The sequence below is a fragment of the Protopterus annectens genome, chromosome 12.part0 (assembly GCF_019279795.1).
Source record: "Protopterus annectens isolate FY-2018-M chromosome 12.part0, PAN1.0, whole genome shotgun sequence".
NCBI lineage: Eukaryota > Metazoa > Chordata > Ceratodontiformes > Protopteridae > Protopterus > Protopterus annectens.
This window is the reverse complement of record NC_056746.1, coordinates 1,259,448,711-1,259,471,622: the sequence shown is the minus strand read 5'-3', so window position 1 is coordinate 1,259,471,622 and position 22,912 is coordinate 1,259,448,711. Positions and strand designations below refer to the sequence as shown.

The window sequence follows — 22,912 nt, the reverse complement described above, 5'->3', positions numbered from 1 at the left end:
TGTTAGAGAATACCGTTTACAAAGCAGCCATTGTCAGAGTAGCTGGTACATTATATTGTCTCTGTTATGACAAATACAAAAAGGTATTGAAATATACTGTTAAGGCACATATGACCAGAGCTGCAGCAATAGTAGCGTGTTTTAAGAATGTTTCTGCACAAGATATGCAAGAAACTGATAGCTGGACTGCTGACTATACATTTGCCGAGTATTACAATTTAGAATCAGAGTAGGAAGGGTGGCCGTGGTGGTGCAGCGGTTAGCGTTGCCTCCTCACAGCAAGAGGTTCTCCGGTTCGATCCTCGGCTGGGGTGCCTTCTGTTTAGAGTCTGCATGTCCTCCCTGTGGTCGCGTGGGTTTCCTCTGGGTGCTCCAGTTTCCTCTCACATCCCAAAGACATGCTGTAGGTGGATTGGACACTCTAAACTGGCCCTAAGCTTGAGTGCTTGCATGTGTGTGTGCCTTCTGCGGAAGGTTGGGTGCTGGGCTGGCAACTCAACACAGTAAATTTATAGAGAAACAAGTTTATTCATCGATTAGTACTAGGCTAATTGCCCTTGGGAGCCATTTTAAGCCTAGCCAATTATCCCCTGTGAGATTCAAACCCTGTACCTTGTGTTTGTAAGGCAAACACCTTAACCATTAGGCCACTGCCAATCATGAGCGGACAGGTGATCCACTCTGGTGACCCTTAACCGGGAAAAAGCCGAAAGAGAAGAAGAAGAAAAAGTTTAGACATAGGAAAAACTTTAGCGTGTCTATACTGCAAAGGATCCTTTAACTGTCTCCTGCTGTGGATCCTGGATTTTCCAGCATTGCTTGGGATTCTGACCTTGTGTCGCAATTTATTGCAACACTGACCCCTTCTAAAGAAAAATACAGTTGTAGGGAGACATTTGAGGGCAGAGATGACTATGGAAGGGAAGGACATTTATCACCCCCTTTTACATATTTTGAGGTAGCAGCCATACTTTTGTTGTTTGATGTTGCTTAGTTTGTGGAACTACGATGCATATAGTTCTACTTTTCTTTCTGACAGTTTTTCTTACGTACTTAATTTTTCTACAAAGTGTTATATAATTCTTACAGTATTGCTAATTCTAGTATATGCAGATGTTTTCCCTATTAAAGGTAAGTTTCAGATGACTGGATCATCAAAAGCTAGGATACAAAATGCCAAAACTTAGAATTAAGAAATGCTGACAACATCAACTGTCTATTTATAAGGTATGGTTGCAGTAAAGAATGAAAATTAGCTGGTTTGCACCTATACAGTGAAATACTGAAACTCTGGTCATACTTTTAATTTGCTGAGAATGCACCTCATTTACTAATAGAAAGAAATACATAGAAATTTTTCATTTCACCTGGTCCTGAAGTAAGCAAGAGGCCAACAAACAGGTAGGGGTGTAGTCCTTTTCCTGTGTACATCACTAACAATATAAATGCTTCACATGTGTGAAGCAGTATTAGAAAATGGCAAAACTTATAAGATATATGTATTCCACAAAAGTACAGCAGCAGCTTTACAAGAGAATAAACGTAATTTTAATAAAAATCTAATTTCCTCCAAGAAGTCAAACAATTAGGTAGCAAACACTGGAGTTGCATATTAACTTTGGTGCCTGAAAAATGAATTGGAATTGGTTCTATTACACAGAGAAAGAAATATGAGATTTTTTTTTTTTTTTTAATTTCTTGATCTGATTTTAAATTCATTTTAACAGTCTGTGTCTGCTTTAGCTAAGGTCTTTAAGCCTGTATTAGTAGTTCCAGTACACAGTTGTACAGCATTTTGCTGTTTAAGTGACCTAACTGTTGGTATTAAACTCTAATCTTATTCTTATGTACTGAGTATATGTCAGGCTAGTTCAGGACTAGTCTTTGCATTAAGGCAAATCCAGGCCAGTCAGCTCAGAGCTAAGGGCCTAACTGTTTTTCCTTCCCACCCATCCTGATGTAGCTGTGTTCTTAAACCCAGTGTATATATTGCTGTCCTAACTGAAAGTACTATTGCAGTATTCTTAACATACGGATTTTCATCTGCTGATGTCCAGCATATCAAAGCTTTACCTTCTTGAGAGCTTGTGTTTGACACATGCCCTCAACTCATATACATCGGGGTATATAGGCAAACCATATGCATGAGTTCCTCAGACTATCTTACCCGGACTAAGGTTGTACAACCATTGGACTGCTCTACATTAGGTCATTGGTAGCTTTACTTTTTCAGTTTTCAGATAAATGGGGAACCTTCCTTTTTTGTATTTTGATCTGTGTTTTAAAACTTTTGTTAGATGTCAGCTAGAAGGGTTAAGTGCGAATGTGGTGGGCAGATTCTGTACAAGGACTTGTACAGTGAGTGCCTTTTTGTTTAGGCCTGGAGCAGGACTATAGATCCTGCTCTGACAGTCCTTCATTCTGGAAAACCCATAAGTCGAGGCTGTCCTCCTTTAACATGTAACTTGAGGTGCACCATCTGAAACACCTGGCTCAAGCAAATATGGCAGAATCCCCAGCACATGACATCACCCTTCACCAAAGAAGAAACTCGAGACCCCAGGATGATTTGCAGTCTAACATTTCTGAATCAGATGTACCCACTGAGGTTGTAGATCTAGCAGTATGTCAGATATCCTCTCAGTTGCTCACTAATGAGACTCCATTGGAGGTCTTTATGGCTCCTCAGGCCATACAGATGGTAGATACCTTGGAGGAACCATGTTTAATCGTATCGGAGAAAGCACACTGAGTCCTCCAAATCCTAGCCCAGGAAGAGGTTCCAGGTACTCTGAAGTATTCCAGGGATCTGAACCTTCAAGACTTGTTCAGGTAGACATCACACATAAAAAGAAAAAAAAACTAGGCATGTGACCTCACCTACATCTTCTAAGGAAAAAAAATGGATTGACTTCTCCCAAGGCTTATTTAAAGTTATCATGACCCTGAAGCCTCCTCCTTCTGTGACCCAGCTGCATCAGGCCCCACAAGTACACACCCAAGATTCATCTTCCTCTGAGTATAAACAAAATATAGACACTGATCATTCTCTGGATTACTCCTCAGAAATGCATTCTACAGCTCAGCTCTCTTTGGATGGAAGAGACTCGCTTTCTCCAGATTCTCCTATTGAAGAAGCATCTTTTGGAGAAACTATTCAAAACATGATGAGGCATTTTTAATGGCAATCCAAGCAATTGTCTGATGTACAAAAGAGATACTGTGTAGCCTTCTGGAAATGGGTACACAAGCTCCTCTCCAGTCCCACCAGCTCTAGAGGCATACCAGGACACCTTCCAGTCTACATCTCCAGCTCCTGATTCACAGCCACCAGCACCTAAAAGGCCAGACAGGTTGTATAAGGTACTTGAAGACCTTAAATACCTGTATCAGAATCCTGTGGTTGACCCTGCTGCAGGCTCCCTTTCCTCAGATAAGCCACCTAAGCTGCTCCCCAGGCCTAACGCCCTTCCCACTGACAAAGATAGTAAGGCTATGGATAGGTGGGGAAGAAGGTGTACACTTTCTGCACCATTAACTACCAGATCCAAATGACTTAAGTATTTGCTCTCTGTATTACATTCTTTGCCAAAGGTTATGTCAGACCCACAGTCAGTGAATTCTAAGCAGCAAATGCAGACCTTACTGTCTCAAGCTATGCAAATAGCCAGACACAGCATAAAATGCAGTTAATGATGTTGTGGATGTCTCCTCCAGGCTGCTGCCATTGAGTTCAGTCATCAGACGGCATGCATGGCAGCGCAGTCAGCCCGTCCCTGAGGACTTCAAGTGTAAAATACTAGATTTGCAACTGGACAAGGATCTCTTGTTTGGTCCACAGACTGCCAGTCTCTTCAAAGCCCTACAAGAAGAAGGCAAGACTATGAAAGACTGTAGACAGATTCTCCTTTCTACAGTCCCTAGATATAGAATTTACCCATCCCAAGTCTACTTTTTTTTTTTTTTTGTTAAGAAGGACCTTAGGTCCACTTACAAACAAAGAAAATATCAAGAAAAACATTTCCAGACAAACCTCATAGGGAATCTCCTTTGGGTGCCCTCCCTTTGCAAAAACCTGTGACTACCTTCCCAATTAGCCCCCCAACCCCTGTACCCCTCTAGTCAAAAGACTTTCTTTGTCTCTCCCTTTTTGGGAAATGGTAACTACAGACAAATGGGTTCTGATTGTCATCAAAGAATGACTTGGTAAGGCAGTCCATCCCTAAATGGCATGCCTTTTCCACTTCTCAATCAGCTTCCATTGCTTGGCCGTATTATTCAGGGCATACTCAATCAAGGCACCATAGTAGGGATGCCAAATCCCTTCAAAGGAAAAGGCTTTTGTTCCATGATCGTTCTGGTACCAAGGAAGGAAGGACAGTGGAAACCAATTATGAATCTATCTAACACTTTCCTGTGAGTCCATTCTTTCAAAATGCTCTCTGTTCCCACCCTCCTCCCATTCATTCTCCCCCACACTATTCTGGTATCCCAAGACCTAAAGGATGCCTACATTCACATTTACCTTCTTGCAGGAAATTCCTCAGATTCATCTCTTGTCTCATCACATTTTCAGGTTACTTCTTTGCCCTTTGGTCGTTCTACACCAGGAGTCTTTACAAAATGACTAGCTCCAATGGTGGCTCACTGCTGCACACAGGGAATTCAGATTTTCCCTTACTTCCAAATAAATAACTGGTACCAAAATCATGAACTGAACCTAAATGCCAAAGAATGCATTATTGTATCCTTTGGGAAGTCCTTTATCCCAAGGGAACTACCACATTAATAATATGCACCTAAGAGTTGACCCATTTGTTTGAGATTTGGGAACTTATGTGGACAGTGACCTAACTTTTGACCAACATATGTACACTGTTGTAATAAAGTCCTTCTATATTGCACAGCTTATAAACAAATGGATTGTGTCAAGATCTAGAGATGTCCTTGTCCCCCTTTACTCAACCCTCATTAGCCCGTCATTGAATATAAGACACCCTTTTGGCATGTACCTGTCCAGATACATGCAAAAACTAGATCACCCACAGAGATACCTTACTTAAAGGATACAAGGCCTAAACAACATGTGATTTATGGAGAAACTCAAAGCCCTGTCATTATACTCTGTATCCTACAGACTACTAAGAGATTAACTATGTCTGGCATACAAGGTATCCTCCAACCCAGTACTGATGGATTTACTGCACATCAGCAAGTTAAATGACATCAGAAAATATTTAGTCTAGGGATCTAACCATCCTGTGCAACATCGACTGAACAGTTTGGAGGGGCAGGTGTATCTTGCAGAGGATACTGCTCTCTGGAACAGACTCCCCATCCACAGAAACAAAATTCACCCCTATACATATTCAAGCACAAATTGAATCTTTCTATGGATGGAAAACAGAATATTTACCAAAGGACTACCCCCTGTTCTACTAATGGACAAGTGCAGCTCCGAAATGCTTTATCTCATGCACGGGTCTCCTCACATTATCTGTGGTATGATCCCAGTTATTCTGATTATGGGTAATATATAATTATTGACAACGGTATGGGTAAGGCCAATCTCTAACCAAATGGGATAGGTTAATTCCAGCCCAAAAAAGGGAAATTGGCTAGGTTTAAAATGACCCACAATGGCCGCTAGCCTAATACTTTATGAACCTGTAATATGTAGAGCGTGTACCCCCATAGTCTACTAAACATAAGTAATTCTGAGGCTGTGCCACCTTAGGAATGGGGGGGGGGGCACATTTATTTTACATGAAAGTATAACAAATGTGGGTAAATAAAGTCACGCTTCCATCACTGAAGGTGCCCCAACATTGGAAATGGAATAATTTAAAATGAAAGAGGGTATAGGAAGGCCTGATTAACTACAAATCAAAGCTTTTGTTTATTAAGTTCTTCAGTTACTTTGCATTTAAACTACCTCGTTATTTAGTATTATTCAGTTTATTTGTTTAGTTCTGATCTCAGGTTTGTGTAGCATAGAGAGGTAAAGACCTGACAAAAACCTCCACACAGCCTGAATTCAAATAGTGGCTCAGCTGAGAGAAGAGCTGATCGGGCTGGGTGGTAGTGAGCAGCTGATGCCAGCTCATTCGTCTGGGGCAGATAGAGCAGGGGTTCCAGCTGGATGGTCACCACCAAGCAAGGGAGTGCATGATGCTGAAATGTCCAGGACTGAGGATGGTGGGCACTGTGATCCCAATCCGTGGTGGTAGCCCTTGTAGCTTGTGAGTTTATAGGGCCTTAATAGAAACACTGTTATTGCCAGGATACGGGTAGGAGCACAGAACACCTCTATGGCAGCCTGGATGACTACTTCACTGCTTAGCTTTGACTGGAAACAAATTGACTCAAGACATATTGGTGAAGGCTTAGAAAAATGTATACGTTTCATATGAGCCCTGCATGTTTTCTTACTATCTTTTCAAGTGTATTATATAGCAACAGTACACAAACACCACTTGTATGGAAGTCATGCACCATCTGAGTCACTACTACTGCAGGTGTGAGCCCAGCACTTGTCAACACAAGGGAACAACACATCTGTGGAAAACCAGTTAGATTATGACAGTTTCACAAGTGAGTAAGCTTGTTGTTATGATTTGCTGCTAAAGTGAGTCCCTTTTAAGAAGGGTGATCTCTTGACCCAAAATGTTCATAAGGCCTTCACCTCACTCGAAAGGTGTGATTTATAACTTTGTCAGTGAAGCCACCTAACTTTTATTTTCATTATAATAAGTGATCCTTAAAACTAGTAACTCTCAGCATTTCATCTATGCCAGGGTCTTAAACTATACTTATTAATGAAGATTCCACACCAGATAAAAAGTGCATTCCACAGTGAATATAGAGCGAGGGTGTTCTGTTGTACTATTTGAAAGGAAGTAAAAACTTTAGAGGAGATGGTTATCTGTTGTTCCTGAAATTTAAATAAATAGGTGCCACCACCTAATAACTCTTTATTTTGTTGTAGTAAAGCAGACAAGGAATCGTCTGAAGATGCCTCTTGTTTATTTTATGCAGGAGATGGCTGTATTTCAGAACATTCTGTTGTTAGAGATTATCAGGCTGCCACAGTGAAACAGAAGGAATGTTAAATCATGTCTTCTTGAATAAGCAATCTAGTCATGGTGCCAGGTTTACCATCAGTGTCCTTACTGACTTGAAAAATGCACTATTTAAATCAGGAAAGCCAAATCTAAGCTGCTGTGAATGCCAGCATTGGCATAGATCATTATAAGTGTTTGGATAGTTCTTTTCTCATCTTCATCCATGTCTCTGAAAAATGTTTCATGTAGGATTGAAAAGCTTTAAATTTTTAATCTAGTGTAGTGAGAGTTGCTGACTGCCAAAGGTGTCAATCATCTTTGACATTTAGGACTATTCTACATAGTCATATTTTGAAGTATAAATTCTTAATATAATTTTTTACCTGCAGATATTTGCATACTAACTTCCCCTCAGCTGTAAGCATGCATTCACTTGTCCAATCATAAGTCATACACTTTGCTCAGTTTTCAGAAATGCATGCAGTGAGAGAAGCATAAACAGCAGTTTGGCTCATTTGGAAATTTGTGCAAAAGTACTTCTACATTTTACTAAACCTGTTATTTTTTCTTTAGTCTTTCTGTTCCAGATTTGACACCCAACATTGGATTGTTCTGGTATTTCTTTGCAGAGATATTTGAGCACTTCAGTCTGTTCTTCGTCTGCGTCTTCCAGATTAATGTCTTCTTCTACACTATTCCATTGGCTGTAAAATTAAAGTAAGTTAACTTGTGATGCATTTAGTATCAAGTAAACCCATTGCTTTTAGTTTGTATGCAAGTCATATAAGTTTAATCATGTTAAAAGTGTCCAGGATTAGTTTACATAATTTTCAAAAAAAGCATATTATAACCTTTTTTATGACATTGCAGGTTAATTCATCTATTTCTTTTTTCTTACTAGCATCTGAATGCGCACCAGTAGTGTAAGTTCATCAAATAAAAACAAAATATTCATATCTCAGTACCAGCATTTATTGTATAAGTAATTCAAATCTAGGTGTAATTGCAATGATGGAATACATAAAACAGTCCGACAATGTAATGCAAGAGGTAGTTTATTAGCTGGTGTTAACAGTGATAATGGAGAAAGATCTTCAGTTATATCTTATGCCTCCAACAGGATAGATTGAAACTCTCAAAAGTTACTCTGTCCAGTTGGATTTCAAAATGTATTAAATTCGATATACTGAATGCAACAGATCTCTGACATTCATTCCTGTCACAAAACCAGGAAAAGTAGGAGACCAAACAACAATCCAAGACACTTGCGGAAGAAGGTAAGTCCACTCCGAGTACTGTAGTTCCTTTTCTTTAATGAAGCACAAGCAAAAATAATAAAAAATACAAAATATATGTTGGAGTACATGATAAAACTGTGAACACAAAGCGCTTTTCGTTCCACCTGGTGATGAGACTTCTTCAGGTAAAGGCATGCACTAAAACCAGTGCATTTAAATACAGTCCGTGGTGCAAGCATATTGTTAGTCAGCCAATGGGTGAGGGCTATTCCCAACACACTGATGATGCTATGAGGGTCCACTCAATAAGTAATTACTTTCTTTAAGAGATTCTTTCAAAACACCCCCTGGACTTATTAAAAGGCATGTAAGTATACACACTCTCTTGTCTAGTATTGTGACACAGTAAATCATACTCATAATATGTAAACATACAGTTATTAAAAATATTTAAATATTTGAGAACCTTTTAAAAATATTGTTGGTAAAAATGTCTGAAAATATTTAAATGTGCTTAAAATGCATATAACAGAATGGTGAAGTAGTAAAATGTACCAATGCTTAAAAATAATAATGCATAAAAATGTTCAGAACACTTTTCTGTCTTATGCAGCATGGCATGGCATCCTACAGTTAAACATTAGAATAATATATATATATATATATATATATATATATATATATATATATATATATATATATATATATATAAATAAATATTGGGGTAACAATTATATATGGATACATGGAAGTACAAACAACATTCCTGTCTATACATCATGGCATGGCACCCACCATTTGAATTATGCATTACTAAACTGACTGCTGTTAAAAGTTCGTACGTATTAGCTTATACTGAGACAACTGTTATATATTTGACACAGCTGGTTTGTCATATAATTCATCATGTTAGTCATCTGTGGAGGTTTCTTAGCTTTAAAATATAAGAAATAAAGTAAACCTCATTTAACCCAGGATAAGCGCAAAAGCAATGGCTGTATCTCTTGCATTTTTCAAGAAGTCTTATTTGTTTGATGTCTGTGCAGCTGTGACACAAGCTTCTCTTCACGCCTTTGCAGGACTCTGGATCTGGATAAGCCTACAAGGAAACCAAGTGAAAAAAAAGTAATCCAGCTAGAGTAAAACGGATACCCAGCATTAAGTGCACTATATTGTAAACCACCAAGTAACTTTTGAAGGTATTACTTTACTGTAAGACTTTGGAAGTAAAACTGCCCCAACCACATTGACCCTCCTCAAATGTATCCAGTGATGAGGGCAATAATATTGAGACACGTATCTCATCTGTTGATCTGCTGGTATGCTGCTCCTCAACATGCTTTTGCAGCTGCAAGGTATTGATACAGGATTATCTATTTTTTTCCATGTTTTCTTTCATGGCCTGAAGTAGAATATTCCTCCAGTTAGTCAATGTTTGTGGCAGTGTGTACTCAGCACAGATTGTGAGAAATAAAAGACTAGTTCTGTACAACTGGATCAGCTCAGACTGCCCTAATACAGCTAAGATGCTGCATTATCTGACAGAACAGTTGGTATGCAACAAATAACCCTAAAGAAAGAGATGTACTGATGGTACATTATGTAGTAACAGACCATCAAGCAGCAGCATATCATATTCTTGTAACACAAACAGCCACAGCTAGTTTGGATGGCAAGAAACTAAAGATGCCCAGATGGAACCCCAGGTGTCTGTTACTTCCACAGGTTTTCTAGGAATTTGGAATGAGAAGTTGCTCATTTAATTTCAAATAAGTATTGGTCCCTGAATAAACTTGTGATTTATAGGAAGTTTTTTAAGATGGTGGAAGGCATGGATTTAAACACTGTACTGAGAAACTCCCACAAAATGTGTTACTTTTGGAGCATGTAATAACAGGTGTACAGGTGCTCACAATACTGATTGATGTACCATTTATTGGATTATGCCTCCACCCACTGTTTGGATAAATGTTACAATTAATCTTGCAAGTTTATGATTCTATAGCCTTGTTGATTTGAAGGTCAGAAATGAGGAACGTGAGGCTAGGTGCTTCCTTTTTGGACTGGTATATATTGTCATGGAGTGTTCTGGTGGATGTCTGCTTGCTCCAGAGCATGAGAACTACAGAATGCATGACTTGATACTGAGAGATGGTCCACAGAAGAAGCAGTGTCGGCTATTAACTGTGGGTTTTCTTGACAGATAATTAAAAGTCAGTATTCACATACCTGCTATCTATCTTAAACATGCACAGATGTTAGGAGCAGAGGGTGGAAGAAGGAGTTATCCAGAACAAAAAGTAAAGCATGCATTTTGATTAGAGCAGGTTCATAGGTTCATAGTCAAGTTCTAAGCTAGCTGCCTGGTGGACCATTTTAAGCCTAGTAAATTTTGCCTTGTTGAGAATTAAACCCTGTACCCTCCTCTTTGTGAGGTAAAGGCCTTAAGCATTATACCAGCCCCTCTACACCAAGCAGTAGAAAGAAATTTTAATTATTGATACAGTCATTGTCTGGGCATAAATGTTTGACTTTGGCTATTTTGGTTTTGTTTTAATGGGGATACTAAATGATTGTAATTTAATTATGACTGTTATGTTAAACTAGCAAAAGTGATTTAACCGAAATACATTACTGAGAACCTGAAGATAAGAAAGGGTGTCATTATTTGTAACATTTGGAATTTAGACCTTATTCTTAAAATGCAAAAGGTTGTCTTTGTACAAGATAATTTTCACTTTTTTTTCTGCAAAATTTCATGAGACAGAAAAAAAAATTACATTTGCTGTGGTCCACACAGAACATTTCACTTTTTTGTTAAATCCTATTATTCACTGGAGGAACATAATAATCCAAGGTGTTCAAGGAACCAACATTAATGTATCTTTTAGCTTAATAACCTAACGGAAAAATTGTTCATCTTTTTAATTCCCATAACAGGTAGACTGATTGCTGACACTGTCATGCAGCATAAGGGGGGGGGGTGCTGCACTCCTAAGCATGCCATACTTCGGATGAGGCATTAAACCAAGGCCGCATCTTCTTGAGTTGGTGGTACATCAGATGGATGTAAACGATCACAGAACCTACCAAAAAGCGTAGGGGGCCTTTATTTATATATAGAAATAACTCTTATTTACAAAATATTTACATATTTACAAATATTTACACGTGCAAATATTTAAATATACAAATCTGTTTACACATATTCATAATTTCTTTTACAATTCTCTAAGACCCCCACTCCTATTTCCACAACCACCATCTGATTTTACTTAATATTGCAAAAATCCATTTACCATTAAACATAATTTAATTTATTCTTTCATTTCATTTAACCCATATAACATAATTTTTTATCTATTCTTGTAACATATTCTTTACCTCTGTTCTTATAATATCCATATTTAATCATATGCATGTCTGTTATCCACTCTTCAAAAAATCTTTACATAGTTTTCCCCATGACCTTTTTATTCTTTTGCATTTCAGGAACACATGTTCCGTTATTACCGCTTCCCGACAATGTAAACATATTCTATCATTTTTATTGTTATATGGCATATTGCCTTTTACTGGCAATTTATTACCTGTTTCCACAAAAAATCTTGACAATTCTACTTTCTTATTGCACCATTTGTTTCTTATTTTTATAGATTAAATTTTTTTTTTCATCCGTTAGATTTTCCCTTGGTTTTACATAGTAATCCTTTATCATTACATTCTTATACCAAACTTTTCTATCTTTTTCTGTGTCATCAACTTTTATTTTCCACAAAATTATTGTTTTGATAATATTTTATTTCTTCATTTATACACTCTTTTTTTGTTTTACTGTTTTTACCATACCCCAAAATGTATCATACTTACAGTTTTACTACTTCTTTCTCATCTTTTTCATTTGTCCACTTTAACACTTTGTACAAATTTAATGAAGCAGCATATACCACTGGATTAATTAACCCTAAACCACCTCCTCCTTTATTTACATACAGAACTCTTTTTACTGGGTTTAAACTACAACCTCATATAAATGAAAAACATATCTGCAATAATTCCTTTTCAAATACTGTTGGCAACATCAATACATTTGGTAAGTATACTATTTTTCCCAGCAGTACTGGATTTATCAAATAAGCCTTTTATCTGAATGATAATTTATATGTTCTTCAGAAAAGACATGTTTGCTGTATTTCTTGTTTTGTTTTCCTGCTGAATTCTACTTGTATCCAAATTTTATACCCAATACAGAAATTTCATTCATTGTAAAATATACACCCCAGTCTTTACTATGTCACCTAAACCTTCACTTTTCTCTTTATTTAAAGCCTTTCCTATCATCTCTTGACACTCATTTGTTCAAATTATTTCTTCTTTTATCAAAAATGTGTTTTTTTTTCTGCAATTATTATAATGTTATCTGCATATGTTAACAGAACTGGAATTCTTATCCCTTCAGGTGTTATATACCCCGCCTCCTTCATTTTATAATTTATTTCACATACTGTCACATTCATAACTAATGCAAAGAGTATACAACCCATTGGACACCGCAGTCTTACACCACTCTTCATATGTATACCTCTTGCCTTAACCAGCCATTTGCAAGTATTTTTACTTTATTATCAACGTACACTGACATAAATAATTTCCTAACGTTCTCACTTATATTATATTCTTTCATTATTACCCATAAGATTTCATGTCCAGTTGTGCCAAATGCCTTAATAAGGTATTCTATCATGATTTTCACTTCTTTTCTATTAATAATATCATCCACAATTTCTCTGATTTTAATAATTCTTGACAACCCTTCCCCATCCCCTTTATACTATATATGTTACCTTATATAATATCTTCCATTTTAGTTTTAAATCTCTTTTGTATTAGTTTCATAAATATCTTATAATCATTATTATTCAGTACTATTGGTCTTCATTTTTTAATTCTGTTCCAAGTATTCCACTACATAATTCTTTGTACATAAAACTTTCATTTAACCATTCATTCAAAATCTTTTAAAATATTTTTTTCACAATCCCTTAAATTTTTATACATTTCACACCTCATTCCATCTGAATCTGCAGCCAAATCTGTATTTACTTGTCTTAACACTTTATATATCTCATTTAAACAAATATTTTTTTCTGACTCTTTATTCTCTTTTTCTATTAACTTTTTTGCTTTCAGTGTTTTTTTTCTGCCTTCTTTTTTCTTTAAACATTTCTTGTACATATCGTACTACACTATTCATAGTCTTTTCCTGGGTTCTTTTTTGTTTCTCCGTTTATATTTTTTATTTCTCTCATTACACTACCAGCTTCCTTTACTAATCTGCTTAAGTAACCCGATACTTCTCTTTTTCCTTGTAAAAATATCTTTGCTTATATAACAATTCTTGTATTTTTTTCTTGATTTATTCCATATAACTCTCTTTTTTATCAAAGTACTTTCTGTCATTATGTTCTAAATCTTCCAATCCATCATTATATATTATTTTATATTTTTCTTTTTCTAATTTTTTCACATCATATTTCCACTGTAAAAAAACTTTTTTTTTTTTTATTTTTCCTTAAATATCATCCACCATTCGGACCAATTTTTATAAAATGCTCTCATGGTACTGTGATCTTTCCATAACTGTATTACTAATTTCTTTCCTTCTTCATTCCATGCATTCTCATTTATCCTTTTTATTCCTTTGCTTATAGAATTATTCCTTGCTTACTTTTATATCTAGCCATATTACAAGATGATCAGAAAATCCTGTTTCATCTACCTCCTCTTCTCCTATAACTAAACCTTCTAATACTATAAAATAGTCTATGTAAGTTCTAAACATACCCCTTTTGTAAGTCCATGAATTTTTGTCCCAAAGTTTTAACTTACCACAGCTTATAACTTCTAACATTTTTCTTATATCATTTCCTTTCTTTTTATGCTTGCCTCTTAAATCACAATTAAAGTCTCCTGTTATTTTAATATTCATGTTTATCACCACATAATCTAAAATCTGATGAAATAAGCGTTCCCTTTCTTTACAGTTAGTATAAGTATATAGTATTATAATTCGGTATACTTTTTCTTTCCATTTTAAATCTACAATGGTTGATTTTCCCATTTTTGCTAAAGTTACATTTAATATCTTTACTGTATTTCTACAGAATACAGCTATTCCACAACATCTCTCATTCCCATATTCCAGAATGTCTTTCCTCCCCATAGTTTCTCTGTTTGTAATCTTTCTTCATTTGTTAAAAATCTTGTGTCTTCTCATGTAATTCCATCTACATCACATGCATTACATCACTCCAGAATTCCTGTTATTCTTACTCTATTCTTAATAGCATTCACATTTACAGAAAGCACTCTAAATTTTTAATTTTCCCTTTTTCTTTAGAGTCATGGTTTCAAAAGTTCATAGCTGATTACTAGGCTAGCTTTCCTAATAGGCCATTCTAAGCCTCACCAGTTTCCTTTCCAAAGGTGAGAATCAAGCCTTGTATCTTGTGTCTGTGAGTCACCAAACATATTAACCATTATACCAAGCCCCAGTCTTTAGCTGTATATATTGTTTTTCATCTATTTCCTTTCTTTTTTCTTTTGTACTTATCCCTGTAAATTATCTTTTTCTGTGTTTTGCAAACTGAATTATTTTTTTCCTTTTACTACTTCCCAGTTTGTCTTCTTCATTGTTTATTTCAGAACCTTCTTCTATGTCATGTTTGTTGTTTTTTTCTTGTCTAATTTTTCTTCTTTTTTTAATACTTCTAAAAATTTCTTGTTTGTTCATTTTCTTCCCTTTCTTTTTCTTTTTATCTTGTCTTCATTTTTGCAGTCCATCCATAAATGTCCAATTTTATTACATTTATAACATTTCAGTTCACATTTTTTTAGCATCATGTCCCATTTTACCACAAATGTAACTTTTTCTTTTGTCACAATTACTTATCAAATGTCCTTCTATTACACAAAAGAAGCATGTTTTGGATTGTTCCCAGTATTTTACAACACCCCATTCCCCTCCACATTTATCATGCTTTGTATATGTATAATTTTTTCTCTTTCGATTGTAAACACAATATTACAATCCCAGTTACCAGTTAATAAACACCTTTTTTCTTTATATAAAACTTTCAATTGTCCATTCAGAGTCTCTCTTTCTATGTCTGTTTGAAATTGCACATGGATCTTCTTTTTTGTCTCCCTGTTTAAATACTTTTATCACATAAAGATTCCTTGGGTTACAGTCTTTCTTTTTTCATATTCTCCAAGAAAATCTTCATTGAAAAAACAGTCTCAGATATAATGTCACAAAATGTCTCTTTCTTAATAAGTATAAATGCTGTTACCTCATGTGCTTTTACACTCTAAGGAACTAGTAAATTGCCCCACACTTCACACCTGCCAATTTCTTTGTATTCTTTACTTTGAATCCTTACCAAGTACTTCCGTTTTTCATTTTCTTCAGCCTTCTTTTCTACTACTCCACTTTTGCCTTCTTTTACTTTCTCTGCATATGTTTTCTTTTCCATATCACCACTGTTCTTCAGGATTGTATCTGCATCATCCTGTTGTATTTTCACCATAATGTTCCCATAGGAAACATCTCTTTCACTTTATGGCTCACTCTGCACCACCATTTCTTAAGTAAGTCATCTCACAACCTTCCCAACTAGGGGGGGTTGTAATTATACATCCACCATTTGCTGAGTCATCTCCATCAAACCGGTTTCTTTGAAACATTCCCTCTGAATCCTACACACATTCTCCAGTCTTGATATTTGCTTTCTCCTTCATTTCTTTAACTACTTCTTCATCTCCTTCTCTATCCATCTACCTCTGTCTTTCTCCAGGCTGCCTCTGTGCCTCAAACAGAAACATGTAGTGCTCCTCCAAAATGATCCCCACTCACAACAGTGATAAGTAGGGTTTTTTTTGTATTTGTATACATATATACAATTCATATTTTTACATATTTACAATATTTACATATTTCCAATATATTGATATTTCCATTTTAAGTATTTCCCCCTACTCTTTTACCCACAACCAAAACCATATTTTTCCAGTATTTATTTCAGTCCCTTTTCCATTGTATCTGATTTCATTAAGTCTTTCATTCCATGTAGTCCATGTTGCATAGAATATGATTCTGTCCATTTTTTAGCTTCATTCTGGGATCTTGTCCCATAAAACCCCATACTCTTATGTCCATGTTTAACATTTCAAAATTTAAATAACTTTTAATCAAACCATGTTTGCATACTTCTTTTCATAGTTTTTGAATTCTCTCACATAAAAAAAATGGTCTGTAGTTTCCAATTCTTTACATTTATTGCATATTCTATCCTGTTTTCTCTGGGTCTATATTATTATATTCAAAGTGTCAAAACTTCGTACCTCATATGTTCTACAACATATGAGCGAAGTTTGAAATATCAAAAATATAACACAAAATTAAAAAAAAAAGTCAATGCTCTGAGCAGGGGAGCAAGCCCCCCTGCACCCCCCACACCCCCCTACTTAAATATGCCAACTCTGAGATCGTACTTCAGTGCAGAAAAAGGAAATTTTCCCATTCTGCGCCGTACGGAGCCGTTGCTTTTCACCTTTGAACTTTTTTTTAAGTTTGATCATATGGTGTCGACCATATGACATTCGAACTTTAAAACGTTCGAATAATTAATAGGGATACTTTTCTCTTGTTTGGCATATTTCCCCCACTGGTAATTTTCCTATGGACAACCTCCACAAAAAATCAATGCATTTTTTAATTCTTTTATAATTTCTGTATCTCATCATTATTGCTTTCTTTTTATCTATCTCTCTTTCCATGGATCCACTAAATAAAATGGATGTCATAAGGTTAACATGCCATTCTTTTCTATCACATTATTTTTTTAATTTCCATAATACAATTTTACTGTAAAATTATTTCATTTCACTTTCTTTCACTTCTGTGTCACTGTTAGACAGAGGCACAGTATATTAACCTCGAAAAAGGGCATAGCAAAATTAATTTAAAATGGGTGACGAAAGCCAAACACACTCTGGCTAGGCTTATAAATGCCCTAGGGCAGATAGCCTAGTATGAACCTATATGAACCTATTTCTTTATTAATAAAACTTTTACTTCTTTTTTCATTTACATTTCTTCCAAAATTTCTGTATATTTGCAATACAATGTTGTTTATGTTAAATCTTTATTTATTTATTGATTATTTGACATTTGTTGACCAGCAAAGTCTGACTGGGTCAGGACCCCATTTTCAGCAGAGGCCCACAGAGAAAAGCTGCACAAACACATTATGATTACATCACAGAATTTTACAAGATATTACCTAAGAAATTACACAGTACAATATAGTATACTGAACAAAGATTAACACAATTGTGAGAAGTTACACTAGCAGTGTAATTTACAAAAGAATATATATATATATATATATATATATATATATTATATATATATATATATATACACACACACACACACACACACACACATATATACACACACACATACATCCATACACACACATACACACACACACACACACACACACATACACACACACACACACACACACATACACACACACACACATATAAATACCTTTTTTTTAATTGAAATAGGTTGAAAAGAAATGGAAAAGATCATTAGAGGGGTAGTATTCGGTTAATAGATATTATTGGAAAAGTATAGTCGTTCGTGGGGTAGTTTTAAAGGGGTGAGGAAAAATAGAAAAGATAGGTTTTTATTATTTTTCATTATTGCTTTTAGTACTTTATACATACTTAGAGGCTGCATGCACAATAGGATTTATCAGCCCCAATCCCTTGTTCATTTTTTCATATACAAAATTCCCTCTCTTAACCGGGTTCACTGTTGACCCCCAAATAAATGAACAAATTGTATGCATAATTTATTTTTCTTATTTCATTGGCATCATATAAACATTTGCAATATAAACTGTTTTACCTACTAGTATGGTGTTTATTAAACGTGTTTTCTTTTTGTCTGTCTGTCTTATGCTGCCCGACTGAAAAGAACTCCAGTTATATTCAGTTGCTTACCGCTTGCTCAGAGGTGACCTATGCCTGACATACAAGGCCATGTCAAACCCAGATTTGATGAACATGCTTCATCTCAAAAAATCTAGATCCCTCAGAGCCACAAGGGCAGGAGACTTAAACCTCGACACGGTTATTAATAGGACGTGCTGGAGGGATAGATTCATCACCCAAAGACTCCCTATGCTGTGGAACAAAATCCCGGTTTATGTGAGGCAGAGCACCTCGCTGGCCTTGTTCAAGAGGAATCTTGACCAATGGATGGGAGATCGCAGATACACCCCAGGGGTTACCTCAGTGTCACTGCTCGACAGAGGCACAGCAAAATAATGGGCATAGTTTCTCCAAACTAAAGGGGTGGCGTAAGCCACAAAACTATGGGCTAGGCTTATAAATGCCCTCGGGCAGATAGCCTAGTATGAACCTATGAACCTATGAAAACTTATATGTCTTCCAAAATGTAATCATGTCTTTGATTCCTTTAACAACTTTATCCCATTGTTCGTGTCTGTATTCTGTCCTTCCAAATACTATTCCTAAAATATCTGTACTCTTTTCATTATATTCCACACCTTCTATAATACCTTCATACCCAAATCCTTTGCTTTTCTCTTTATTTATGCTTAAACTAATTTTCTTCAACTATGTTCTCAATTTTTCTTTATTTTTTCCATCCAGTCTTTTATTTCTTGCTATTACAACAATACCATCAGCGTAAGTATACATTATTGGTAATTATACAATGATCCCCCATTAATATTCTAAAACGTGCACGCTGATTAGCCAGCGTGTCCGTTGTAAATCCCACAATATACCAACGGAGAAAGGTCCGGTCGCCCGGACTTTTTTCTGTTGGTATAAAGTGCTAAAAACTTTTTTTTAACAAACAAAAAAAGAAAAAAACGGAGACTTTCTTTTCTCCGTTGCTTCCGTTTCAAAGCATTGATGTACTGGGTATGCGTGGGACGCAAGTCCCATACACATGCTTAATACATCAAAACAAGGAAGCAGTGTACCACAACCAGTGGAAGAACAGTAATGCGCCGTTATACAAAGACATTATTTAAGAAAAGTATTTTTTTTTCTTAAATAATGTCATTGTATAATAGCAATAACCGACTCCATGGTTGTGGTATATTGAAATTTACCCACGGTTGGCTTCGCCCTCGTGATTAAACCACACCAACCATGGGTAAATCTTCAATATACCACACCACATCATCAGTTATTGCTTAATTGTATCACCTCCATTATTCTATATCCTCCCTTACTTGTCATTTTATTAATTTCTATCACTACTGTGTTCTTGATTATAGCAAAGATTATACTGCTTGCTGGACATCCTGGTTTTATACCACACACTATTTTCAAATCTTCCCCAGTCCAACTGTTTACATTCAGTTTCACAATTCTTTTCATATATTGATTTAATTACATGAAATATTTTTTCACTTATGTTGTATGCTTGTAAAATTCCCCATAATGCTTTATACTGAATATTATCATATGCCTTACTGACATCACCTATCATGATTTTTGTTTCCACTTTTTTATTAATAATATCATCAGTTACTTCCCTTATTAGCCACAATAGGTCTTGACTCCCCTTTCCTTTTCTCCCAAACAAATTCTGATCATATCATCTTTCTCTGTTACATTGTAGTCTTTTAGTTACTATTCTCATGAAAATGTTATAACCTGTGTTATTTAATGTAACTGGTCTCCAGTTTCTTATTTCATCTTTATCTCCTTTCTTTAATATAATTTTTATCACTCCTGTGAAGATTTCTCTAAACTTAATTCCTCTTTCTAGCCACTCATTCTTTACTTTTATAAACACCATTTTTGCCAATTATACATTTCTTTATACATACTGTATTAATTTCTGTCCAGACCTGTAGCTGCATTAACATTAATGAATTTCAAGATCTCATTCAACTTGTTTATATTTATTTTTCTCTCTAAATATTCATTATCTTTGTTATTTAATTTTTCACCATTATAAATTTGTTCTATATTAACTTCTTGTTTACTGTATAAATTTAATACATGTTCTTTAATTATTTCATATATGTCTTGTTTTTTTTTCATTGTTTCCCTTTATTTTTAAATTCTCTATCTTTCCTTCTTTTACTATCTTACATAAGTATGGTGCTGCTACTTCTTTTTTCCTTGTAACCAATATTTTTGCTTGTATAACAACTTATTTATCCTGATTTTATATAATTCTTTTTCATAAAATGTTTTTTTCTATCAAGTCTTTAAATATTTTGACTTAATATTTTGTATTCTATTTTTTTTTTACTTTTTTACTTTTCTTTTCTATACATTCTAAAAATACTTTTCATATTTCTTTTTGAATTGAAGCCACCACATTGTCCAATTTTTATAAAAATCTCTCATACTGATATGTTGTTGCCATAATTCTGTCATTTCTTTCTCCTGGATCTAACTCTTTTTCGTTTACTCTTTTCATGCCTATTTCTATTTTAATGTATTCCTCATTTTCAAGAATTCTTATCCAAATCGCCACATGATCAGAGAACCCATTATATTTGTTTCTTTTTTGTGTAATTTTTAGGCCTTGTGATATCAATAAATAATCAGTTTCTGTGTTAACTTGTTTTGCAAGTCCAGTGTTTATTATTTAGGACAGCACAGTGGTGCAGCAGTAGCATTGTTGCCTCACAGCAAGAAGTTCTCCGGTTCGATTCTCTGTTAGAATGCCACCTGTGTGGAGTCTGCATGTCCTCCCTGCATTGGTGTGGGTTTTCTCCAAGTACTCCGGTTTCCACCCACATTACAAAGACATGCATCTGGACCGTTTCTCCCCAGGTCTCCTCTGAAAATTGGCTTTGTTCCAAATCGGACTTTCCTGGTAAACAAATGTTAAATAAATAAAAAATTTAAATTAAAAATTTTCCCATATTTTTAATTTTCCACTTTTCATAATTTCAGTAACCATTTTAACATCACAACTATTCTTTTTTTTTTTTTCAAATTACAATTAAAGTCACTTGTCATTATTATATGCATGTTAACATAGACATAATTAGGTATACTTTTTAACACTGTTTCTCTTTCTTTTTTGTCACATATGCATATAAAGCTATTAGTCTATATACATATTTTTTCCGTCTTATATCTACTACTGTTATTTGGCCCAGTTCTACTGTTGTAATATCTAATATTTTTATATTTTCTTGGTATAGTATACATATACCTGAACATGTTTCTTTGCCTACATTTCAAAACAGTACCATTCCAAAGTTCTCTGTTTGTACACTTTCTTCTTCTGTTTGCATTCTAATGTCTTATAACACTATTACTTGAGCATCTGCTGCAGCACACCATTGTAAAATACTAACTCTTCTCTTAATATTATTCATACTGTTCATGTTCAAAGCTAATATTTTCAGCTTTATAGAACGGTTATTAGAATAATCTTCTTATCCCTTACCTTTCTTATTCTCTCTTGCCGTTATATTTTTACATTTTCTTTTTCTTTCCCTAACTCTCTTTCCTATTGAAATTTTCTTGCCTTTTACTGTATACCACTCGGACTATTCTTCACTTATTCCACCTGTCTCTTTCTTTTCCTTATCTTTGTCTTTCCCTTAACATTTAAATACTGTTTCTGTGTTTTTGTTGTGTTGTGTGTTGTTGTATAGCATTCTTTTCTAACGCTTTTTCTTGTATAATTTAATTTTCATTTCCATTTTCTTTTTCATTTTCTTGTATTTCTACCTCACATTCTAACCACAAATGTCCTGTATTACCACATTTCTTACAGTTCACTTCACATTTCTTTGCATTGTGACCTGTCTGGCTACATAAGTAACATCTTTTTGTCACATTCATTAATTAAATGATCACTTTTTCCACCGAAATAATAAGTCTTTGTTGTCCTCTGTACCTCACAAAACTTCTGTTGTCATGCACTGCACATTAATAATACTATATATGTGCATCACATTGTCATTTTCCATTTTTAAAATTATTCCATATTCCCAACCCCCAGTCCATAATCCTCTTTCATCATAGATTTTAGTAGTGTCCACCACTTCTTTACTTATTGTCAATAAGTACTCTCTTAGTTCTTTTGCTCCCACTTCAATTCTAAACTGAATCAAGATTCTTTTTCAGGTAAAAAAAAAAAAAACAAAACAAAAAAGGCTAACACAACATATTCTGACCATGGAAAGACTACTTTCTTTTTTTTCATAGGCCCCCAAAAAGTTTTCCATAGCCTGGCCAGTTTCAAAAAACAAGTCACAAAAAGTTTCTTTGTTAATTAAAGTGAAAGGTCTTACTGCTTCAGCTTTTACTCCCAGAGGTGCAATAACATTGTCTCATACCTCATATCTCTACAGGCTTTTTTCTTTTTTACTGCTCACCTGAACAACATCTTTTTCTTTACTTTCTTCATCTCTGTCTTCTCCGTAGCTCCTTCTTCCTCCATTTGAACATATGACTTTTTTTCTGGAACCCTATCTGGCTCTTTTTCCTTCTGTTTTTCTACCTCTTCTATTT

At 35.1% G+C, this 22,912-nt stretch overlaps 1 protein-coding gene across 1 annotated transcript in view; it reads left to right on the top strand.

The window, feature by feature from the left end:
- The window catches only part of PIGU (phosphatidylinositol glycan anchor biosynthesis class U), a 591,944-nt gene that overhangs the window by 461,568 nt on the left and 107,464 nt on the right, over positions 1–22,912 (top strand). Inside the window, exon 9 of the mRNA XM_044090281.1 lies at positions 7,638–7,781. Coding sequence (XP_043946216.1) covers positions 7,638–7,781 — 144 coding nt within the window. The remainder of the gene's footprint in view (positions 1–7,637; positions 7,782–22,912) is intronic.